The 24747-nt window shown below is 40.4% G+C and overlaps 1 protein-coding gene across 1 annotated transcript in view; it reads left to right on the top strand.

Moving 5' to 3' along the window:
• LOC101846423 (solute carrier family 12 member 9) overlaps nucleotides 1–20586 on the top strand; it is a 30140-nt gene extending 9554 nt beyond the window's left edge. The window contains exons 5-15 of the mRNA XM_005097529.3: nucleotides 2388–2562; nucleotides 4942–5049; nucleotides 5869–5980; nucleotides 8666–8823; nucleotides 10307–10389; nucleotides 11577–11701; nucleotides 12963–13155; nucleotides 14470–14635; nucleotides 15121–15806; nucleotides 16258–16425; nucleotides 17585–20586. Of these exons, the coding sequence (XP_005097586.1) occupies nucleotides 2388–2562; nucleotides 4942–5049; nucleotides 5869–5980; nucleotides 8666–8823; nucleotides 10307–10389; nucleotides 11577–11701; nucleotides 12963–13155; nucleotides 14470–14635; nucleotides 15121–15806; nucleotides 16258–16425; nucleotides 17585–17749 (2139 nt within the window). The 3' untranslated portion in view covers nucleotides 17750–20586. The remainder of the gene's footprint in view (nucleotides 1–2387; nucleotides 2563–4941; nucleotides 5050–5868; nucleotides 5981–8665; nucleotides 8824–10306; nucleotides 10390–11576; nucleotides 11702–12962; nucleotides 13156–14469; nucleotides 14636–15120; nucleotides 15807–16257; nucleotides 16426–17584) is intronic.
• Nucleotides 20587–24747: the final 4161 nt, after the last annotated feature.

Here is a 24747-nt window from a genome sequence, read left to right as displayed (position 1 = left end):
TGTGTGTCTGTTGGTGAGATTGTGTGTGTCTGTTGGTGAGATTGTGTGTGTGTCCATTGGTGAGATTGTGTGTGTGTCTGTTGGTGAGATTGTGTGTGTGTCTATTGGTGAGATTGTGTGTGTGTCTGTTGGTGAGATTGTGTGTGTGTCTGTTGGTGAGATTGTTGTCTGTTGGTGAGATTGTGTGTGTGTCTGTTGGTGAGATTGTTGTCTGTTGGTGAGATTGTGTGTGTACCTTGTTTCACCATGCCCTCTCGCCCGGGAGTGAGCGTTCAATTGGGAGTGGGTGGTGGGCAGGTGCTCTTGTGTGGTTTGCTCCTTCTTTCCTCCTATTCAACATCTATCGTCCGTATTTCTCCACCCTTGTTTCTTTGTATATATAAGACCTCCAATCTTTGTGACTTATATGACCCATTTATGTTGCAAGTGCCCTAAAACACTAACTGTACCAAAACTTTCCCCCAGTTCAGTTTCCGTTCTTCCCCACTCCCTGCTTTCTGCCTCCCCTCGGATAATCCTTCTCCATCTTCCTTCACTTCTGTCCACTTCCCTCTTCTCCTGATAGGCGATGGATGAGTCATGGGACTCTTGCGATACAAGAACCAGGTTTCTGGGTTCACCGTGGGTTGTTGGCGGGTGCTCTGGTGTGGTTTTGCTCATTCTCTCCTAGCAAACATCTATCGTCCTTTTCTCCTCTCTTGTTACGATACCTCTAATCCTCGGCACTTGTAGGACCGAATTGTGTTGGAAGTGCCTTGAATCTCCCACTGAAACTTTCTCTCTCTCTCTCTCTCTCTCTCTCTCTCTCTCTCTCTCTCTCTCTCTCTCTCTCTCTCTCTCTCTCTCTTTCTCTCTCTCTTTCTCTCTCTCCCCCCCCCTCCCCCTCCCCCTCTCTCTCTCCCCCTCTCTTTCTCTCTCTGTGCGTGGCCGGCGGGTGCTCTGGTGTGGTTTATTCCTTCTTTCCTATAAAAAATCTATTGTCTTTGTGTTTGTTACTCTCTTGTAATAATAATAATAAATAGCATTTGTACAGCGCGTATCCCCGCTCAACAGCAGGCTCTATGCGCTTTACACTTTATTAGTGTAACACCCCTAATTGTAACACCTCTAATCTATTTATATGACCTTATTGTGTTGCAAGTGCCGTAAAACTCTACTAAAACAAACAAAATAACCTTTAGGGCATTAAACCTGTATTCTTACTTACTTATGATTGAGTGATGGATGGGACTCTTCCTATATAATTGACAGGTTTCTAGGTTCTCTTCTCTATTCATATACTCGTGACCGTCTCCCTCTTCAGTTCAATCTATCCTGACTATGACTGTGATATGGAGACCCTAGGTCTCGCCAGCGTGATGATGATGATGACAATCCACTTGCGTATCAAAGGCAGACACGTGTGGCTTCATAACCATAACCACAGCCACAGCCACAGCCACAGCCACTGTCACAGCTACTGTTGCTGTCAGGACAAGTGGAGATCACTTGACCTTTTTCCCTGGGGGGGGAACAGACACTTGACCCCAAGAAGGCAAAGTGCTTGACCTTTGAATGGACGTTGTGAATAAAACTTTTTAGGCTCATTTGGGGGTGGGGGAGACTGTTTATTTAACCTATCCCTTCAAGTATTCAAGGGTTTGAAAAAGATCTTATTTGGCTGTCTATATTTGAAAATTTTGCTTATGCTTGACTGAAATATTTTTTGGAAAAACCTGCTCTCTCAAATATGTTTTCTTATTGTGCAGTAAAACCAGTTCTAATGGCCACCTGTCCAAGATAATCACCTATACAAACAACCGCTTCCCAATTCCTCCTGGGTTTTTTTTCTGTATATTAGAATGTCACTGTCTAAGATAGCCACTTTCCTCCTTGACAATCTTAGACAACTTTGATTGTATTTTTTTACAAGTCTGCATTGCATCATTTATTTTAAGTCTTGCGAATACAGAACCAAATATTCTATGATTCAGTTTATTTTGTTCTGTTTTCATTTGAGCATATTTTCTCTCTTGTGAATTATTGAAATAAATGATGCAATGTAGATAGCAGTTCAATTCTTATCTGGTTTTATGCTCTTCCTTTTTGTCCTTTGTAGTAACAACTCTAACTGTGGGTGGTTGGCGAGTGCTCTGGTGTGGTTTGCTCCTTCTTTCCTATCAAACATCTATCGCCTTTATCTCCCCTTTTTCTTTTTTATGTTTGTTACTCTCTTGTAACACCTCTAATCTCCTGGCGCTCATATGACCGTATGCAGTTGCGAGTGTAAAACCTCTACTAAAACTAAAACAAAGAATGATCTATGTTGTGAGTGTTACAAAACCCTTACCAAAACAAAGCACTGAATCTAAATGAAACAATGTGTCAAATTTTCCTGTGCCGTGCAGATTGTGGTAGTGTGTACCCTGTCCGTGATGATCAGCGTCTTCGTGAAGAGTGGGGACGTGGACGTGGAAATACCAAAGACCAATGACATCGCCTGGTTCAACAAAAGCGACGATGCCAACATCACCGGGCTCTACACGGGCCTCAACGGCACCACGTTCCGAGAAAACTTACACAGTGAGTTGTTTGCACATTATTGGGCGCTTTTAAGGACAAGCGGGCTAACCCAGATTTCGGGGGTTTCCAGAAATCTTGACCTACACCAAAAGTGGGCATTTCCCTAATCCCTATCTATAGGAGAAGTTTGGTTTCGTTGGTGTGTATATTTGTTTGGTTATAGAGAACCTATCCTTGTCTTTTAAAGAAACTGAACAAGGAGCAAAAACTTTACCTTCAATTTTCTCAAAACAGCATTTATCGGGATAGCCCCCTTGTGCTTAAAATAAGCGACCATTAAATTTATTTTTTAAATTTCCGTTTCTTCTTGCCTTGCGGGTGGTTAGAGGGTGCTCTGGTTTTGTTAACTTCTTCTTCCCTATCAAACATTTATTGTCCTTATCTCTCCTCCTCCTTTTCTTTGTATGTTACTGTCTAGTAGCCCCGTTAATCTCCAGCACTTGTACGACCTATTTGTGCTACAAGTGTTAACTATAAATAAAACTAAATCTCCTCCCCCCCAGGAAGTTGAGAACGTTGAGGAATGTTATGCTGTCTGTTGGAGGAATGATCAATTGCAAAGAGCTTATAGCCTTTTTTCAAGCAGGTATATGGGCTAAATAAATGCAGTCTGTCTATTCTAGTCTAATTCTGTTATTGCTGAAATTACTTTTGCTTTCAGTTCTAAGCCTAGATCAAGTCTCGTGCAGTTTGCTATCAGCACATGCCACCCCGACCACCTGTTGATAACCTAAGACCCAAACAAAAATGTGGCCGCTGATAAAGAGCTGCACTCAACTCTGATCTGAACGTCAGTGATCGGAGCCCAGGCACAACTAGAGCTGGCTCAGATATCTAGTCCGCTGACTGATCGGCCAGAATTCATTAGACTAATTAGACAGATATGACTCGGTGGCTTGAAACGTGACTCTGTATAGGCCTGAAATGTGATTCTGTATAGGCCCCTTTGTTAAATGAGAACAGAGCAATAGCTTGAACTATCACGTTTCGGTCATTGACTCTCCCCAGTGACTGCCCACATAAACACGATGTCACGGACATTGTTTGACGTTGTGGGTGGTTGGCGGGTGCTCTGCTGTGGTTTGCTCCTTCTTTCCTATCAAACATCTATCGTCTTTATCTTTCTTCCTTCTTTTTTGGGTATGCTTCTCTCTTGTAACACTCTAATCTTCGACACCTTTATGGCTTTATTGCGTTATAAGTGCCTTAAAACCCTTACTAAAACTAAAGTAGAACTGAAAACAAATCACTCACTACCCTTCTCCAGCCTGTGTGTTTTGTATATATACACAGTTTACATCTTTTGATAAACAAATTGTTTTCCTTTGCTTAGCCGAGGTCCATAAATGGAATGAACATCAGAGTGAAAAATGCCAAAAATGGAATGCAATAAATAAAAATGAGATTTGTAATCAACTACCGAGACAAACATGCTTTGACCTCTACAGATAAAAAGAAAATTTATCTGCAACAAAAAAAAAAAAAAAAAAGGAAGTACAGTTAAGTTGAACCTGCCCTAAAGGCCACCATTCCAAAACAGTTACCTGTACAAATGGCTCCTTACTTTCTTGTGTTTAAAATTTAAGAAATATTGTAATGCCACTGTACAAAACGTGCCCCCGTCAAAGACAAACATTTTTCTTCTCATCAACATTGGGTGGCCATCTTGGACAATTTTGACGTACTTCTGTTCAAGACTTTTGTGTATGATATAATGACATTGTTTACTGGTTGTTATAATTACAACCCCCCCCCCCCCCCCCCCACCCCACCCCACCCCAGGGTGGTGCTACCGACTGAAGTGTCTTTAGGCCATTCCCAAAGGGGGGAACATTGACATCTCTAGTTTTTTATGCGCAGTAGAATTGTAATTGTAAATAAGCTGATTCATCAATGTCATGTTCATAACTGTGCCTGAACTGCAACGAGGGACTGCTGCTTTTTCTTTCCTAATCCTTACTATCGTCATTTACCTCTACTTTTTTTGTATGTTTGTCACACTCTTGTGACCCACTATTTCTGGGGTGCCTTGACAGTCGAAGCAGACTTTGTGCTGTTGAGGCTACAGAGGTGAGCAGAGTAAGCCTGATTCCCCATACGGACTTCTCTGTTGACATCCGCCCCTTGACGCCCATGTGACCTTATGCAGTTGCCAGCGCTGTAAGAAACGTATTAAAACTAAAGACTTTTGTTTATGACATTGTTTACTGATTATTGTAATGCATGTAGTAAAATTGTTGTTTATGATAGTGTATACTAATTATTATGCATATTGTGAAATAAATGTGTCTAAGTAGATCAGGAATGGTGCTCAATTGACCTCATGCAGTTGCGAGTGCCGAAAAGAGATCAGGAACGTTGTCCTTTTTGTCTCCCCAGGTGAATACACCATTGATTACAACACAAAAAATCAAATGGACTACGCCACGGTGTTTGCCATCTTGTTCAGCAGTGTGACTGGCATCCTGAACGGAGCGAATATGTCCGGTACGTGCAACTGTTTGAGTTGAGCTAATTGTGATGTCCGGTACGTCCAACTGTTTGAGTTGAGCTAATTGTGATGTCCGGTACGTACAACTGTTTGAGGTGATTGTGATGTGTCGTATGTACAAGTGTTTGAGATGTCCGGTACGTACAATTGTTTGAGCCAATATGTCTGGTACGTACAATTGTTTACAATAATTGTGATGTCAGGTACGTACAATTGTTTAGGATAATTGTGATGTCTGGTATGTACAATTGTTTAGGATAATTGTGATGTCTGGTACGTACAAGTGTTTGAGATAATTGTGATGTCTGGTACGTACAAGCGTTTGAGATAATTGTGATGTCTGGTACGTACAAGCGTTTGAGATAATTGTGATGTCTGGTACATACAAGTGTTTGAGGTGATTGTGATGTCTGGTACATACAAGCGTTTGAGATAATTGTGATTTCTGGTACGTACAAGTGTTTGAGATAATTGTGATGTCTGGTACGTACAAGCGTTTGAGATAATTGTGATTTCTGGTACGTACAAACGTTTGAGGTGATTGTAGTCCATACCCTCACCCTAACCCAAACCCATACTAAGTGGGTGGCTGGCGGGTGCTCTGATGTGGTTTGCTCCTTCTTTCCTATCAAACATCTATTGTCCTTGTCTCCCCTTCTTCTTTTTTATGTTTGTTACTCTCTTGTAACACCTCTAATCTTCTGGCGCTCATATGACTTTATGCAGTTGCGAGCGTCGTAAAACCTCTACTAAAACAAACTAAACCCATTAAATAACCCTTGCCCTCACCCTAACCCATTCCCTTCCACTTCTAGGTGAGCTGAAGGATCCCTCCAAAGCCATCCCAAAAGGCACACTGTCGGCGGTGTGCTTCACCTTCATCACCTACATCATCATGAGCATTCTCATTGGTGGTTCCTGCACCAGGTGGGTCCCCTCTCCCTTCTGTGTGACTTGACGGCCGGGCTGCCTCAGCACACGACGAAACACGATACGTGCCTGGATTGATTGATTCATGTCTCGAAGAAATTGAATGTTGTTTTTGCTTTTTTTTTTTGGTTAACTTCTGCATCATGAGATACAGATTTATAAAGATCAAGTGAAATGGGCGGACACATGTGTGCTTGCACACACACACAGACACACACACACTCATATATATATGCACACACACACCCACACTCACACACATTTATGCACACAGACACACCCATGCATGCACGCACACACATAATATCTTCTATCGTTTTTGTGTTGTGCATGTGGATGTGTGTGTGAGAGAGAGAGAGAGAGAGAGAGAGAGAGAGAGAGAGAGAGAGAGAGAGAGAGAGAGAGAGAGAGAGAGAGATATCACTCCCTTCATCGCTGTCCATATGAGTCTTATGACAAAGCTAATATAAGTGTAATGTTTTAAACCACTCTCAAAATTACCTGTTTCTATTAGAGTGCTATGCTCATGTAAGAAGATGAATTAGTAAAAGTTTTATTGTAAACTAGTCTGATGCTGTTAGCTGGGTCCCTGCAATAATTATTCAAATAACACAAAATAGGTTTTATGGGATGTCCTAGGTGGGTCGATGGGGTCTACTCCTCTCTCCTGCTGTCTTGCTGAGTCTTGACATTCTGTGACTGTCATCATATTGGTATTCATTCCTTTACTTTAAAAATAGGCTGCACTTTATTGTTAGTTTTGCCATTTCCTAGCATTCAATTACTGTAATCATATTGGTATGCAATAGTGGGTGGTTGGCGGATGCGCTGGTGTGGTTTGCTCCTTCTTTCCTATCAAACATCTATTGTCCTTATCTCTCCTCCTTTTTATTGTTTGTTACTCTCTTGTAACACCTTTAATCTTCGGCACTTATATAACCTTATTGTGTTGCAAGTGCCGTAAAACTCTCACTCAAACTGAAAAAAGTGGGTGGTAAGGGACATCCCCGGTGGGTCGGTGGGTCCTACTTCTCTGTCCTGCAGTCGTACTAGTATGCTGTGTCTTGACATTCAATGATTGTCATCATATTTGTATTTGTTTCTTTACTCAAAATAGGCTGCACTTGAATGTTAGATTTGCCATTTCCTAGGTTTCAATGACTGTAATCATATTTGTTTTTGTTTCTTTACTTTAAAAATAGGCTGCACTTTAATGTTAGTTTGGCTATTTCCTAGCATTCTATGACTAATCCTATTGGTATGCATTTCTTTACTTTAAAAATAGGCTGCGCTTTAATGTTAGTTTGGCTATTTCCTAGCATTCTATGACTAATCCTATTGGTATGCATTTCTTTACTTTAAAAATAGGCTGCGCTTTAATGTTAGTTTGGCTATTTCCTAGCATTCTATGACTAATCCTTTTGGTATGCATTTCTTTACTCTAAAAATAGGCTGCACTTTAATGTTAGTTAGGCTATTTCCTAGCTTTCAATGACTGTCATCATATTGGTATTCATTAGTGGGTGGTTGGCGGGTGTTCTGGTGTGGTTTGCTCCTTCTGTCCTATCAAATATCTATCGTCCTTATCTCTCCTCCTGCTTTTTTGTGTAGACAAAAAATTGGTATTCATTTCTTTACTTTAAAAATAGGCTGCACTTTATTGTTAGTTTTGCTATTTCCTAGCTTTCAATGACTAATCCTATTGGTATGCATTTCTTTACTTTAAAGAATAGGCTGCACTTTAATAATGTTAGTTTTGCTATTTCCTGACATTTTATTTTTGTGATCGCGTCGATATGCATTTCATTCTTTACCTAAAATATACCGCACTTTAATGTTTGAGTACTTAGTTTTTAGTGGATGAAGAGCTCTTGTAGGTGGCCTATACTCCACCGAGGGGTGAAAAAGTCTGACGACGGTGATGTCGTAGTCCTGCATGACGCTGGGCATGGCCGTATTTACCGTCGTTGTTGCTGATAATTTGTAGGTCAAGTTGGTTTATCAGTGGGTTGTGCGTGGCGGTTTTATCTACTTTGACATACCTGGCTTGAGTAGTCAGAGAGTAGTGACAGGACTTTCCCTTCAGGGTGGTTGGTGGGTGGCTCTAAGAATTGCTTTTTTCTTTCTCTGCTGAGACGGTAATCTTGAGGTCCTTCAAGTACCTTATCATCTTGTTTTTTGAGTATAGTTACATTAAACAATTGAACAACACATTGCTTTGTGGGAGGGGCCTCTTGAAACATTACAAGCTCAAGAGTCCAACTTGCTTTATCATCATCATTATTGTTATTATTATTATTATTATTATTATTATTATTATTATTATTATTATTATTATTATCGTTATTATTGTTATTATTATTATTATTATTATTATTATTATTATTATATTGTTCTCATTATTATTATTGTTATTATTTTTATTATTGTTATTATTATTGTGATTATAATGATGATGATGATGATGATTATAATGATTCTTCTTCTTCTTATTATTATTATCATTGTTGTCATTATTACTATTATTATATTATTGTTATCTTTATTATTATTATTATGATTATGATTATTATTGTTATTATTATTATTATTATCATATTATCATTATTATTATCATTATTATTATCATTACCATTATCATTGTGATTGTGATGATGACGCAGTGAGACGTTCTCCCCGCAGGTACCTCCTGGTCAATGACTACGTGTTTCTCCAGCAAGTGAACGTGTGGCCGCCGTTCGTCGTGGTGGGAATCTTCGCAGCCACGTTGTCGGCCGCGCTGGGCAATCTGATCGGAGCTTCACGGGTGTTGGAGGCTTTGGGCAACGATCAGCTGTTCTGTGAGTGATTGGCTGATTTCTGCTGACGGGGGTGGTGGGATTGTGTGGTTTATTGTGAATGGTGCAATGTTGACATGACTGTCATCTGTGAGTGATTGGCTGCTTTTTGGTTTATGAGGGGGGTGGGATTTTGTGGGTGATTGTGATTGGTTCAATGTTGATATGACTGTGACCCAGTCCTCCTTTTTTGTGTAGTGTTTACGTTACTGTCTTGTAACGCTTCTAATCTTCGGCACTTATACGACCTTATTGTTTTGCAAGTGCCAAAACTAGAATAGGTCTGTGGTTTGTGGTCAGTGCAATGTTGATATGATGTAGACATGGTATTTGTTTATACCTCACAGCTTGATCCTCAGTTAGTATCATTCTGGGCTGGAATTCGAGTGGCCCTGGTTTAAATCCCAAAGGGAGCACATATATTTTGGGTGATGTTATGGTCTCCCCTCCCACCCCACCCCCTGGTGGTTTAGTACTGTCAAAATTGGATGTTACATGAAGGTAGGGTCTGCTTTATGAATACATACACTGTCAAAATTGGATGTTACATGAAGGTAGGGTCTGCTTAATGAATACATACACTGTCAAAATTGGATGTTACATGAAGGTAGGGTCTGCTTTATGAATACATACACTGTCAAAATTGGATGTTACATGAAGGTAGGATCTGCTTTATGAATACATACACTATCAAAACTGGATGTTACATGAAGGTAGGATCTGCTTTATGAATACATACACTGTCAAAATTGGATGTTACATGAAGGTAGGGTCTGCTTTATGATTACATACCCTGTCAAAATTGGATGTTACATGAAGGTAGGATCTGCTTTATGAATACATACACTGTCAAAATTGGATGTTACATGAAGGTAGGGTCTGCTTTATGAATACATACACTGTCAAAATTGGATGTCACATGAAGGTAGGGTCTGCTTTATGAATACATACACTGTCAACATTGGATGTTACATGAAGGTAGGATCTGCTTTATGAATACATACACTGTCAAAATTGGATGTTACATGAAGGTAGGGTCTGCTTTATGAATACGTACACTGTCAACATTGGATGTTACATGAAGGTAGGGTCTGCTTTATGAATACATACACTGTCAACATTGGATGTTACATGAAGGTAGGGTCTGCTTTATGAATACATACACTGTCAAAATTGGATGTTACATGAAGGTAGGATCTGCTTTATGAATACATACACTGTCAAAATTGGATGTTACATGAAGGTAGGATCTGCTTTATGAATACATACACTGTCGAGAGGGGTGTTAAAAGCCTACCAGGTCTGTCTGTCCGTCTGTCTGCCACACACGGTACATCAGACAAACTAACCCCTCGTCTTCTTCCTGCGGTACATCAGACAACTAACCCCTCGTTTTCTTCCTGCGGTACATCAGACAACTAACCCCTCGTTTTCTTCCTGCGGTACCTCAGACAACTAACCCCTCGTCTTCTTCCTGTTGTCCCAGGGTTTATCCTAAAGCCAGCCACCATCACCACCAAGGGAGGCAATCCTGTCATCAGCGTACTCATTTCCTGGTTCCTTGTACAGGTAGGACTATGACCGTTTCCTTAAATAGTTTTCTGCGTTTATCACAAGGATTTTTTTAACACTTTGCAGTCACAGTGAAAATTATCGGTTCCGGTCACCTGTCGCATTTCCGAGAAGTCCGTTGCAGTCACTTTCCTGGCTGGATGACCAAATGGGGTGTTTTGTACTGCTGGCTGTGTGACTGCAAAGTGTTCAGGGCTGAAGGAGAAAAAAATGATAAAGGAAAAGCTAGAATTGAGTCACAGCAATTGTTCCTTCTGCTAGAAAAAATTCTTATACCAGTGGAAATTTGTTATGAATATGAGAGGTTTGAAATACGGTCTTGGAGCCTACCTTTTCCAAAACAGCTACCTGTTGTGGTTGTTGTTACTGTAGACAGATGGACATTATGGACAGTGTCATTATAACGTAGGAAGAGTGCAAAGGCAGTAGTGGAAAGTGGTGTTTTAATAATAGATAGCATTTGTATAGCGCATATCCCCTCTCAACAGCAGGCTCTATGCGCTTTACACTATATTATTACCCCAGTAGACCATAGAACACTCCGAAACATTCTCAGCTTCCCGGGAAGCATACAGTGCAAGCAGCTGATTAAGCGCTCAAACACTAACAGACAAGATCTTTCGCTGTCTATAGCTGGGTACACATTCCCACCTGGGTGAAGTGAGGAAAATTCGTGTTAAGTGCCTTTCCCAAGGACACAACGTCGGGCCCTTGACGGGATTCGAACCCACGACCTTACGGTTTTGTTACCTAAGTGTTTGTCTCTCAGGGATTTGGAAGAAGCAGCGTCGTCAATGGATGGTGTTATTGTGAGGTAGTGTAGCTTTCAGGGAGGTACACGGTGATAAATCAGTCTCTTTAGCTTTTGGAAATTCTTTCTTAGTATTTGTAAGTCTTTTGTTGTTGTTGTTGCAGATTCATGTAACCCTCTTGTGGCATTTCTAGACCATTTGTGGGTGGTTGGTGTGTACTTAACTGTGGTTTGCTCCTTCTTTCCTATCAAACATCTATCAACCTGATCTCTCCTCCTTCTTTCCTATCAAACATCTATCGCCCTTATCTCTCCTCCTTTTTTGTGTATGCTACTCCCTTGTACCACCTCTAATCTTCGGCACTTATATCACCTTATTGTGTTTCAAGTGCCGTAAAACTGTTATTAAAACTAAACCTATTCTCTCTCGCAGTGCGTCCTGCTGGTGGGATCTCTGAACGCCATCGCGCCGATCACGTCCGTCTTCTTCCTCTTGTCGTACGCCGCCACCAATCTGGCCTGTCTGGCCTTGGAGCTGGCGTCTGCTCCCAACTTTAGGTAAATGGTGGTGTTGTTGTATTTTTTTGTTACTCAGAATTTTTGTGGATGGTTGGCGGGTGCTCTGGTGTGGTTTGCTTCTTCTTTCCTGTCATACATCTATTTTCCTGATCTCTCCTCCTTCTTTTTTGTGTTTGTTACACGTTTGTAACACCGATTTTCTGCTCTTACATATGACCTTATTGTGTTGCAAGTGCTGTAAAACTCTTACTAAGAAAATCCACACTGAATTTGTGTTGATTATGTGTCAGCATGATGTGTGAGGCGTGCTGACACAATGATTTATTTCCCTGATTTTAGTTCCATGGAAATAGATATGTATCAAATGTTTTTGTTGAGTTTATCCAATTTATCAGTATGATGTGATAAAAGTCATATTGAACTTGAAGAAAATGGCATCATCTGAAAATCTACATATTTGTCAACTATGTCGATTTTTTTGTCTATGTCTCCGTTCAAATTCATGGATTGTGAAAAGTAACTGATTTTGTCGTCACACCTCTCCTTTCTGGCCAATTCATTTTGTTTCTGAGAATAGCGTTCTTTTTTCCGCCTGAAGGCAAGGGGCCCAACTGAGTCGGGAAAATTTAACTTATCATTTATTGTTATAATAGCCTTCCTTTCAAACAGCCCAAGGCACTTTACAACTGGCCATGCAAACTGATTTTTACATATGGGGCCATTTTCCCTACTCTGTGGGGCCCCTTGCCTTCAGGATGACACAAGAACATTATTCTGAGAAACAAAATGATTTGACCAGAAAGGAAAGGCGGGATGACAAAATCAGTTACTTTTCACTATCCATGAATGGAGTTATTGGCCAAAAATTGACAGCTGTCAAATTTGTAAAGCACAAACTCCTGTTCAATAGCAAGCTCATATGCTTAACAATTTACATTATACAATATTGTTCTTACTGTTCTAGAATATTGTTTACTATTGCTGTATTTATCTTTTTTCTCTTATGATAAAGACAAAAGACAAACGAGGAAACTTGTCCTGAGTTGTATCCGCGTGTGTTCACGTCCACAGGCCGACGTTTGTCTTCTTCTCCTGGTACACACACACACACACACACACACACACACACACACATACACACACACACACACACACACACACACACACACACACACACACACACACACACACACACAGTCACATGCACACACACACAGTCACACACACACACACACACACACACACACACACACACACAAAACTTGTCCTGAGTTGTACCTGCGTGTGTTCCCCTCCACAGGCCGACGTTTGTGTACTTCTCGTGGCACACGTGCTCCCTGGGCCTGCTTGGCTGCATGATCATGTGCTTCCTCATCAGCCCCATCTACACCAGCATTGCCATGGTCCTCATGCTGGTGCTGGTCATCCTGCTACACTTCCGCTCGCTGCCCACCACCTGGGGCTCCATCAGCCAGGCCCTCATCTTCCACCAGGTGCGTGGGGGGTAATGTGGTGGTTGGTTTAACCCCGTGTCCGTCAGATTTTTATTTTGTGGAATTTCCAGAACAGCCAGAACTACCATAAAGTTTGGGCTGTCAGCCTCGACTTTTTCCTCAGCTTTAACACTTTGCCATCACAGGGTCATATAGTAAAAACCCTTACCATCACAGGGTCATATAGTAAAAACCCTTACCATCACAGGGTCATACAGTAAAAACCCTTACCATCACAGGGTCATATAGTAAAAACCCTTACCATCACAGGGTCATAGAGTAAAAACCCTTACCATCACAAGATCATACAGTAAAAACCCTTACCATCACAAGCATTTTGGGGAAATCCAAAGAAACTGGGTGGTAAACATGGCCGATCGGCGTTTTGTGACGGGAACGGAAGTTCAGCATTCTTGCCGATCGGCGAGATGTGACGGCAAAGTGTTAAATCCTGTGGCATAAACAACGATGACAACGATGCTGCTTATTTGCAGATTTTTCTGATTGTAGAAATGTCGCTCCCTTGTGTATTCTTAACATGCACCTAAAACAATAAAAAGTTGACCTATTTTTCCCCCCTACACTACCCAGTCAGTTCAACACAGGGACCAGAAAAACGTTTTAGTGGATCTTTTTTGTTCACCGTGTCAAAAAAATTAATCATCCGCAACAACAGGGAAGTGACTTCTGAGGTTGAATACAGGAAAAGTAAATGTGTTGCAGGGGGATTTTATTTAAAATATTAATTTGGAAAGTGTATTAGATTCTAGATCCAAAATTGTATATAATTAATCCAACATGCTGTGGCTAAAAACATGCGCCTTCAAACTTCGAATTTTTGCAAAGAAAAGAAGTATCATCATCATGTCTATTTTTGACTTGACCAATGTGAGAAACACGGATTTGGAAGAGTAAGCGGAAGTGTGTATTTCATTCGGGGATGTAAGAACAACATGCTCTGTGTTGTTATTGCAGAAGGGGGGTAAACGAGAACGACATGTAGCATGTCATTTTGGCCGGTAGTGTTTAACTTCTTTTGGTAGTTTGTCCATGACTTGTGTAAATGTTACCCTGGTGGTGGACTCGCACAATTCCCAGTGGGTGGTTGGCGGCTGCTCTGCTGTGGTTTGCTTCTTCTTTCCTATCAAACATCTATTGTCTGTATCTTCCCTTCTTCCTTTTTATGTTTGTTACTCTCTTGTAACACCTCTAATCTTCTGGCGCTCATATGACGTTATGCAGTTGCAAGCGCCGTAAAACCTCTACTAAAGCTTTTAAAAAAAACTCTCACAATTCCCTGGCACATGTCCCCAGGTGCGTAAATATCTGCTCATGCTGGATCCCCGCAAGTCCCACGTCAAGTATTGGCGGCCACAGATCCTTCTCATGGTGGCCAACCCCAGACAGAGCTGTGAGCTCATGGACTTCTGCAACGACATTAAAAAATCTGGGCTGTACGTCATTGGCCATGTGAAGACTGGTGAGTTCCTGGATGTGTGCAGATTGGTGAGCACACGACTTTGTGGTCCGTGTCGTGTATAAAGGTGTAACAGGTCGGAAACACCTTTGTTTTTGCTGTGTGTGTTATTTTAAAATTGACTACATGACTTGAAATGCTTTTTGGGTCCATTTTCCTTGAAATTGGGACTAAAAATTACTTTCATTTATGATATGTGTTCAGCATTCTAAAAATCATTTTTGTCCTTTAAAAATGTACTGCAGTGGTCTAAGTGTGTGCCATACAGTGTACAAGTTTGTGTTTCTGATCTGTACCGGATGGTTTGAAATACTCCACAATATAGTCTTTTGTCTGCTTCAGATCGGACTTACGTGTGTCTGCCTTTTCCTTAAAGTGTTTTTTAAAAATTCTTACTGAAAAAAAAAATCTCACTGTTAAAAAGTCTTACTGAAAAAAAAACAACGTGCTGACAACACTTCTCAGTGTAAAGTGTTTGACATCCCCAGGCAAGCTAGAGGACAGCCACTCTGACCCGGTGCTGGAAGAGACGCCTCGCTGGCTACAGCTGATCCAGCACATGAAGATCAAGGCCTTCGTTGAGCTGACGCTGGCGGACACGGTGTCCGAGGGATTCCAGCACCTGGTCCGGATCGCCGGGCTCGGCGGCATGAAGGTCAACACCGTCTGCTTCGGCTTCTACGACGACAGCGTGCCGGGTGACTCTCTCCTCAAAACCAGAGTGCGTAAACGTCGCTTTTTCGGAGCGGTGGAGCGCGGGGAGATGACGGACATCGAGTCGTATTTTGATGGGCCGCGGTCGACGGGCGATAAGCTGATCACCAGCTCGGAGTACGTCAAGTTGATACAAGACGCGCTCAAGCTTCAGAAAAACGTTTTCCTGTGCCGGAACTTTCAGCTCCTGAACAAAGAGATGCTGTTGAAGCAGGCCGGCAAGTCCTACATCGATGTGTGGCCTGTGAACTTTTTCCGGCCGCAGACGGCCAGCTACTTCGACAACACGTGCCTGTTCATGCTGCAGCTGGCGTGTATCCTGAGCATGCAGAACGGCTGGAAGCAGCACACCCAGCTGCGCGTGTTCCTGTGTGTGCGCACCATCTCGGAGAACACAGCAGTCAAGGAGAAGAAACTTTCCACCTTCCTCAGGCAGCTCCGCATCCAGGCACAGATTGTGGTACGTTCTTGTTGTTTTCAAATCCCTTTAACAGCGCGAGGCCTCCCTCAAGTAAGTACAAGATTGTGTTACCTGGAGCAATCTTTATTATTAGTAAAACTTTTGTAATACCTTTTGATTATACCGTCGAAATTGTCTAAAATGGCCACCCATTGTCCCATCGTCGAAGAGAAAAGTGTTTATTATTATCAAAAAGATTAAGTGGGTACTCTGGTGTGGTTTGCTTCTTCTTTCCTATTAAACAACTATTGTCTTAATCTCTCCTCCTTCTTTTTATGTTTGTTACTCTCTTGTAACACCTCTAATCTTCGGCACTTATATGACCTTATTGTGTTGCAAGTGCCGTAAAACTCATTACTAAAACTGAGAAAAGGCTCTACTGTGAAATACAATTTAGTGTACCAAAAGAAGCCGCTGACGTACTCATGTGAACATTTTGTTTGGCCTCTAGGTGGTGTCGTGGGAGCACATCCAGCACCACCTCCGACATGGCAGTGACCTTGAGCAGTCGTCGGGGAAGTCAATCGTCGTTGACGACGCCGAGGATCGGGGCAACCGGATGAACGAGTACGCCGAAGTTCCCGACGACTATCTGGAGGCTGTGAAGAGTCTGGTCCAGGTCGGTGGTTTTGTCTGGCACTGTTCTGTACTTCCTCATTGTCTACCACAAAGGCAAAGCTGTATTGTCTCCCCCCCCCCCTCCCCCCAGGGCAGTGCTACCTGACTGAAGTGTCTTTAGGCCATTCCCAAAGGGGGGATATTAACCTGTTCTTATGCACAGTAGAATTGTAAATGGGCTGATTTGTCATTGTCATGCTCATACTGTGCCAGAACAACAAAAGGGGAACTGCTGCTTTTTCTTTCCTCATCCTTACTATCGTCATTTGTCCTCTACTTCTTTTGTATGTTTGTCACTCTCTTGTGAACTGCTAGTTTCGGGGGTGCCTTGATAGTCGAAGCAGACTTTGTGCTGTTGAGGCTAAAGAGTGGAACAGAGTAAGCCCAAAACCGCGTTTGGACTTTTCTGTTGACATCCGCCCCTTGGCGCTCTTATGACCTTATACAGTTGCGAGCGCCGTAAAACCTTGTATCATGCATACATACTACTTTAAGATTGTTGATGCAACAAGCCAACGAAGTATCAAGTCAAAGGGTGTCTCTATACTTGACTCATAATTTTGAATGACCCGATGCGTTTTTCTCATGTTGTCGTCTGTCAAAGTTAAATTTAAATGCACCATTTGACAGAATGAAGGTGCTTATGTGGCTGGTGTCTGTCGAAAGTGCAGTTGAGCAATATCAGCAGCACTATAAGGCTGCTTTCATGATGAAATTTTTATCCTCTTCCCCTAGTGTCCAGACAGTGGCTACCACTCTCTGGACACTAGGGGAAGACGAAAATTTTTTTATTGAATATTTGCAAAGTACTCAGAACTTGTGTTCTTTAAAGCGGGGTTGAACATGATATAAAGGTCATATGTTATTATCTTTTTTATTATTATTATTATTTTCATGTATATTATTACTTTTTGTATTGTTATTATTATTGTTGTTGTTATAGTTATGATTATTATTTTCATTATTATTACTATTAATTGCTATTATTATTACTGTATATTATTATTATTTTTATTATTTTGTTATTATTTTAAAAATATTATATTGTTGTTATTACTTTTATTATCAATATAATTATTATTTATATTTAAATTATTAGTCATTATTGTTATTATTTATATCATTACTATCACTATCGTTATTGTCTTCCCCCTGTACAGAGCAACTCCCAGCGAGCGGCGGTGACCTTCGTGTACCTGCCCCGCCCCCCAGTCCTCCCCGATGAGCAGCTGCGGTACATGCAACAGTTGGCCGTGGTCTCGGATCTGTCGCACCCCACGGTGCTGGTCCACGGGCTGCACCCGGTCACCTCCACCACGCTATGAGAGTCTTCGTGTAGCCCCAAGTGTTGCCCTACATGTAGCCCAGGTGTATCCCAGGTGTACATGTAGCCCACTCGTATCCCCAGGTCTCTCTTCTCACTCTATGATTTAACCGTTTAACCAACCATTGATGATAGCTGTTTCCCCTTCATTTTTTTTTTTTCCAAATTTTTTGTAATTAAAATTCTTTTTTTCTTATTTAAATTTTGATTTTTTTTTTTTTTTTCATTTTTAAAAAAATGTACATTTCCTGTAACTGAAGCAACCCATTTCTTTACTGTCATAGCTCCAGTGTTCAAATTGTTGGTTGTTTTTTTTTTTTTGGGGGGGGGGGTTCTCTTTTGTGAGACATGACATGTTTTGTTTTTCAAGTGTACGCTGTCTTTAAGTGTACTTGGGAGTTGTGGTCCTTTGTACACCAGATGACTCTATATTTATACTGACTACCTCTCGCTCTCTCTCTCTGACTGTCTATGTCTCTTCCCCTCCCTCTTTCTCTCTTTTTCTATCTCTTGCTCTCTCTCTCTCTCTCTCTTTCTCTCTTTTTCTATCTCTATTTTTCGGGTGGGATGTGTATAAAAAAGGTTGCCATATGAACACTTTTGTTACTTCAGGTGGTATGTGTATGCGGTTTTTTATTATAGATATATATGTAGATTCTATATGTATATTGTTTAAATGCTGCCTGAAGTTTCCATGAATGGGAATGTTTGAAAATAATGTTTGAAAAAATAACTTTTTGTCTATGCCAAGCTACGCAAGGTAGTTCTCTCTCCTACAAAGGAATCGTCGACAATTTGTTCGCAATACTGGAAAGATGTCGCCAGCAATGTCACTCAGTTATTGACATCCAACCAGCAATAATGTAGATGTCACTACCGCCATTTTTAAGGATGCTTATTTTTGTATTCGGAAAAGTGAACTATCTTTTGATGTAGAATCCTTGGTCTACGTATGTCTGTCGTAAAACAAGATTTTGCTTTGAGAGTTTCTCCTCTCATTGTACACTAAGTTTGGGAAATGTTTAGTAAAAGGTAGGACTAAAGAAATTAATCTGCAATAGCAGCAAGTGATACCAAAGTACTGTGTCTTCTTTGTTCTGATGATTATGTCTGTTTTCCCATTCTGTTACTGTTATTTTTACTGTTACTGTAGGTGCAATATGCTACACGAACTTTTTATGAGCAGTGAGACCATAAATCGAGGATGAAGAAGTAAAGCCATTCTTGTGGTATTTTGAAATGGCAAATATTTAAAGCTGAGCTGAACACGTTCAAAGTTTTGAGACCATGCAAATCAGTGCAGCGTTGTAGTGCAGCTGCTGTAAGTTTGCATGGAAAGCTCCATGAGCTGTCACAGAATGAACAGTGTTCCTTGATCTGGGCTCTCGGAACAGACCCAAAAATGATGAAATGTTCGGTTCTTGACCAAGTTTTGAATACAGAACAGATATTTATTGTTTGAAAAAGGTAGCATATCTTAATTTTTTGAAAAAGTTGCATTGGCTTTGGCAGAAAATGCTCCTGGGTGAAAGGTCAACTAACTAGTTGAACGAGTTAACGGTTACTACGAAGATATTACTCATTTTTCTAAACTCTTTAATTTGTGAAGTTTTAAATGCTTTTGAAAAGGCTATCCCAGTCTGTAGTCTCTGCCAATTTGCTCATTTAAGTTTTTTTATTTGACATTCCATAGTGGCTGAAATGCACTTGAAAAAGCTATCTCTATCTGAAGTATCTGCCAATTTGCTTATTTGAGTTGGGTTTTTTTAAATTTGACATTCCATAATAGTTTTCAGGACTAAGATTCTTGTCATTCTGATTACAGTTACAGCGATAAGTTTTTAAGTCTTTTTCATGTGCCCATCTGAAGCCTCCTTTGACTTTCCAACAAACCTTTGACTGGCTCACTTGTTCATTCCAAATTATCCAACAGGTCTCTTGTTGGTGTGCAAAAAACGCTACAGTTTATTTGTCATATTCTTCTAAATATTTGTCGTTCACTTATTCCATCTCTATCCTTTGACAGGTTCCTATTTGTAGCTCGGTGATATAAAGGTTTAATGACTTACTGAACAGGGCTGAAAAAAATCTAGTGACTTGTGACTTGTGACTTGTGACTTGTGACTTGCGATAAAACATCTTGTGTTACTAGTGGTACACATCTTTATCAAGTTATCTCTATGTCGCTGCTGCTTGTTGATGCAAAGTGAAAGAAAACCCTCCAGTTAAATAAATTGGTTTAATTTTTAAAAATTTATTCTGTTATAAAATTATGGTTAACATTTCAAGAAGTTGCTCATCGAGACTGCTTAATTCATGAGTTGGTCATAGTGAAATTCCTCTTACTTTAGTTTTGAAAACTCGTTATTTTACCAATTGCTTGAACATACTCAACCCGTTAGCTCCAGGGAACCTATTCTGAAAAAAAAAAAGAATATAACGAGTGCGACAAAGGTCAACTCTGTTGTTGACGGGAGTCATTTATGTTGTTGATGAGAATCAGTTTAGCTTTTTGCTTATTTATTGAATTGTTATTGCTAGGTATCTTAGAATGGCAGCATTATTCCAAATGTTAAATGATCAAGTTTTGAAAAATGTTAATCATTTTATTGGGAAAGTTATAGTGTTCAACTTTGACTGATTCAGCGTGCAGATAATTTTGACTCCGGACACAAATAATTTGTGACCACTCCGTTACTTTACGAGTGGTCTCACAGAAAGTTCATAACGAAATATCTAAATTTGATAAAACCCTAAGTACATCATCTAAAAGTGTTCAGAATAAAGAATACTATTACAATGACACCAGAAAAAAAAGAGTTGAGATGTAAGCAGTCAGGAAAAAAGACGAGAGGAAAGTGGTGAGAAGAAAAGGGAACAATAGATCTATAAGAGCCGCTGTGAGTCTCTGCGTGGCTCGGCGTCAAACCACGGGAGACTGTCAGTGGCTGTGACCCATGCTGTGAGCTGAATCAGGTAAAGAATTGTTTATGAAATTCAAGCCAAAATTCATTACCAATCATGAACATTCTTCATTGAGTAGTTTACAAAAACTTCAAGTCATAAATAAGTATTTAGGACTTAAAAAGTACAACAAGTCAGTTAATTAACATTTTTTTACAGTCAAGCATTAGGCTAGTCCACGGTTGAGAGATGATGATTTCTACATTTTTTGTAAACCAAAAAATGCTTCTGAACTGCCCAGACCTACTAATAATAGATTGGCACTCATGCACGTGCACATACACATAATGCGCACATGCACACACACACACACACACACACACACACACACACATGCACCCAGAACCAAGACTCCCCCATGTGCTGCCATACCACATCGAATATTTCGCCAGCCTTTAAGCGCTACAGTCCCGTAAGTCTCTGGGTTATCGGTCCTGCTTAAAGATCCTCCAGGTTCTACTGTGACCATACAGGTTTATGATATTATGAATATTTACTGCTGCGCTCTCAGGATTTTATTGGTGCGACAAACATGTTTGTAGTATTTGCGCCAAAGGCTTTGAACCAAATTAACTCGCAACCAAATGAACTCATTCGCTCACTCATTCTTTTTCCTCTTTCATTCTTTCTGCCTCTTTGGCTGTCAGTTTGCAAGTGTCTGGCTTTACCTTTTGTGATGGTCTGAGCGTTACGTTATTTCCGTCATGTTCCAAAGTTTACTCACTGGTGAAACAACTCAAGCTTTGTTTTTACTTGACTTCAGCCTTTGTACCGATCATTTCTTGTGGGTCTGGCGTTCTGTTCAGGAACTGAATGAGTTGTTCCTAATTGACCGTCTATCATGTGCATTGTTGGGCTTTGAGCTTTAAGGATAGAAAGCTAATGGAAACAAGGTCTTTTGTGTACAGTGTTTACTTTCCTCGTCCTTACTATCGTCATTTTCCTCGACCTCTTTTGTATGTTTGTCACACTCTTGTGAACTGCTATTTCCGGGGTGCCTTGATAGTCGATGCAGACTTTGTGCTGTTGAAGCTAGAGAGGTGAGCAGAGTAAGTCTGATTCCCTATAAAGACTTCTCTGTTGACATCCACCCCTTGGCGCTTTTATGACCTTATTTAGTTGCGAGCGCCGTAAAAATTTACTAAAACTAAAAACTTACGGCTTTTCTTTTCCACAGGTGTCTCTATCTGTCTGACTTACTTTGTCCCCGCACTTGATCGAGATAACCTTTACTGTGTCGATGTGCTCCTTTCCGCTAAAGCTCAGACCCTCTTCCCTATAGAATTATTGGCTGGACTTGCTCAGAAATGCCGTCTAAATCGATCTATCTTTTAGTCAATCACGACACATCCCAGTGATTGATATATGCAGACGTAGGCTTAGGCGTAGGCGTAAGACATTCGATGAGTGATTTAAGTGGTGGGGGATTTTGATTTGTATTTTTTCGGTGTTGTTTATAATTTTCATTTGCTCGTTATTTCTGTGAATTATTTAATCAATACATATTATTATTGATATCTGTGGACTTTATGTATGTATGAAATCATGACATTTCCTCCTTTTGTTTAGTTGCCCTCGCTAGATATGTACTCTCATACGCGTACTAACCTTTCCATCATGCTAGCATACTCAGATGAGAACAGTAATGATATTGGGAATTTGGGTTTGGTATTTTTGGGGACATAAAGTAGTGTAATGGGGAGGGGAGGGGGGGAGGGGGGGATTTTGCTGAAACCGTTTCTCGTCTGCTCAATAGTGCCTTAAGTTATGCACAGTTGCTGAAATGGCTTTTGGTTTTTTCTTGTAAGTTAACTGCCAATTGGATAATTTTTTTTGTCGTTCGCAAACGATACTATGTACAAGATTATTGTGAACTGAACTATCATTTTGTCTTGCGCAAATGGTACTATTACTATTTACAAAATTATTGTGAATTGAACCATCATTTTGTCTTGCCTTAACACAGTTTCAATTAATTATGATTTTGCTTGCCTTCTGTATTCTACGCACAACATTCCCCTTTTGTTTGTGAGTGTCGCAAAGTCTACTGATGTAGTGATGGTTGCAGGCCGCTCGGAGCATGTGTATGTGCCGCATAAACGCAATGTTGTTATTATAATTATGATCATTACATTTTTTTGGTGTTGTAACAAATACTCCTGTCTTATTGCACTGCAGAAAATGAGTGACCCTGACAAATATGAAAAAAAAATGTTTTTATTTATTTATATTTTTTTGCTCTAGTCGTGTCATGGGAAGAAATAGGTCATTTTTTTTTGTCTACATTCTACGAGAATAAAACTGCTTTGTACGTAAAACAAACTGTAGTGTGTGGTGGTCTTACAGTCAGTTACAGTCTGATTCTGAACTAGTTTCGAGAAGAAGAAGAAGAAAAGATGTTTTTTTTTTAATTAAAAAAAAAAAAAAATTATTTTAGATGAAACTGTTACTAACGATGTTGGGTGGGACTTCAAGAAGAACTTTCCCCAGAATTTGGTAAGACAACGATTGTAACATTCACTGTGAACTGTGTGTGCCTTCTTGACATTGGTTTTCACCTGGCATAGTCTGGATTTGTTGTTGGTTTTTTTTTGGTGTTTTTTTGTTGTTGTAATTACAAAAAAATTATGAGTCTGTAAAAATCTACTTTTCAAGAAATCAGTTTTGCAGTTCAAGCTTAACACAATCAATATGTGTGTAATCTTTTACACTTACTGTAAAGTGGGGCAGGCTGGGTAGAGTGCTCCTTCTTCACAATGAGCCATTCATGTTTTGTAGGTAGGTTACATCTTGCCCGTGCGGGAAATACCGCGATGATGTAGACGGTTTTTTGTAGCAGCTACACAAATGAATGAATGACGAAGCGTGGTCTCCGCTGTGTATTTGAGATCTAGCACCTGATGGTGATGAGGGTGTCACATGGACGCTCAAAAGTCTCTGCCTGATTGTGATGAGGGTGTCACATGTACACTCAAAAGTCTCTGCCTGATGGTGATGAGGGTGTCACATTTACACATTTAAAGTCTCTGCTCTAGTGGCGTCTTGTACCATGGCTTTGTCTGACAGAGGGAAGTTAAGTGTTGCAAAGAATGCTTATGCACCTTTTCTTTTTTTGTTTGATACCCAAGAGAAATGACGTAGAATGTTGAAGAAAGCAGCTGAAAAGACACCTGCAATGCGTACATGCCAAAATACTCTCTTTTTAAAAAAGCACATTTTATCGTTTCTCGTTTTTGCAAAGCATCCTGTAGAAGCCTTTGTTAGGGGATTTTCACACCTCAGGAAATAGATTTGTGATTGACGTCTCGGTGGCTAATTGTGTTATATATCATTATCAAAACTAAAAGTGAATTTGTTTTTGACTTTCAAACCATTTTGATGTTTTAAAATATGATTGCTGCAGAAACATTTTAAGGTAATACTCTCTGCTCCTAACAGACTTCGAATGTGATATAATTGTGTGACTATGCTCAGGACTTGTTTGTCACATTTGTCAGCGCTGAATATTTATGCTCTAGTATTTCGCTGCTACCACGTTTTGGGATCAGTGTATGTGGTGTCGAGGTTAGGCTCTTTCGTGCAAACGACACGAGTTTGATTTCCGCACGAGGAAGATATTTTTATTTAATATCCTGTTGGCTGGGATGTATCCTGCAGGCTTTGGATGGGCAGTGACAGGGAGGGTCAACGCATCCCACCTCGTACTGGATGTTACTTTTGTCAGTCAGGAAGTGAGGCCGTGATGGGAAATGTGTCATGGCGCGGTGGAATCAGACGCTCGTCAGTTTTTAGATCTATATATTATTGGAGTTATTGGTATGATCTTAAAGCTTGTTCACTTGTCTCACTTTTGATGAAAAAGATATTCCTATATCTTGAGCTGAAGTCGAGATATCTCAATCTGTGATTGAAAAAGGTAGGGATTGCTTGGTGTCAGAGGTAAACCTGGCAAGAAAATGTTGGCTGCTTTCCAAAGCGCAGAGTTCTGGGAAACTGTAAATTGACATTTTTTTTGGCCTATGATCAACGCTTTTC

This window comes from Aplysia californica, unplaced genomic scaffold, assembly GCF_000002075.1.
Source record: "Aplysia californica isolate F4 #8 unplaced genomic scaffold, AplCal3.0 scaffold00156, whole genome shotgun sequence".
Lineage (NCBI taxonomy): Eukaryota > Metazoa > Mollusca > Gastropoda > Aplysiida > Aplysiidae > Aplysia > Aplysia californica.
The sequence above is the reverse complement of the archived record's forward strand: the minus strand, read 5'-3'. Positions and strand labels throughout refer to the sequence as shown.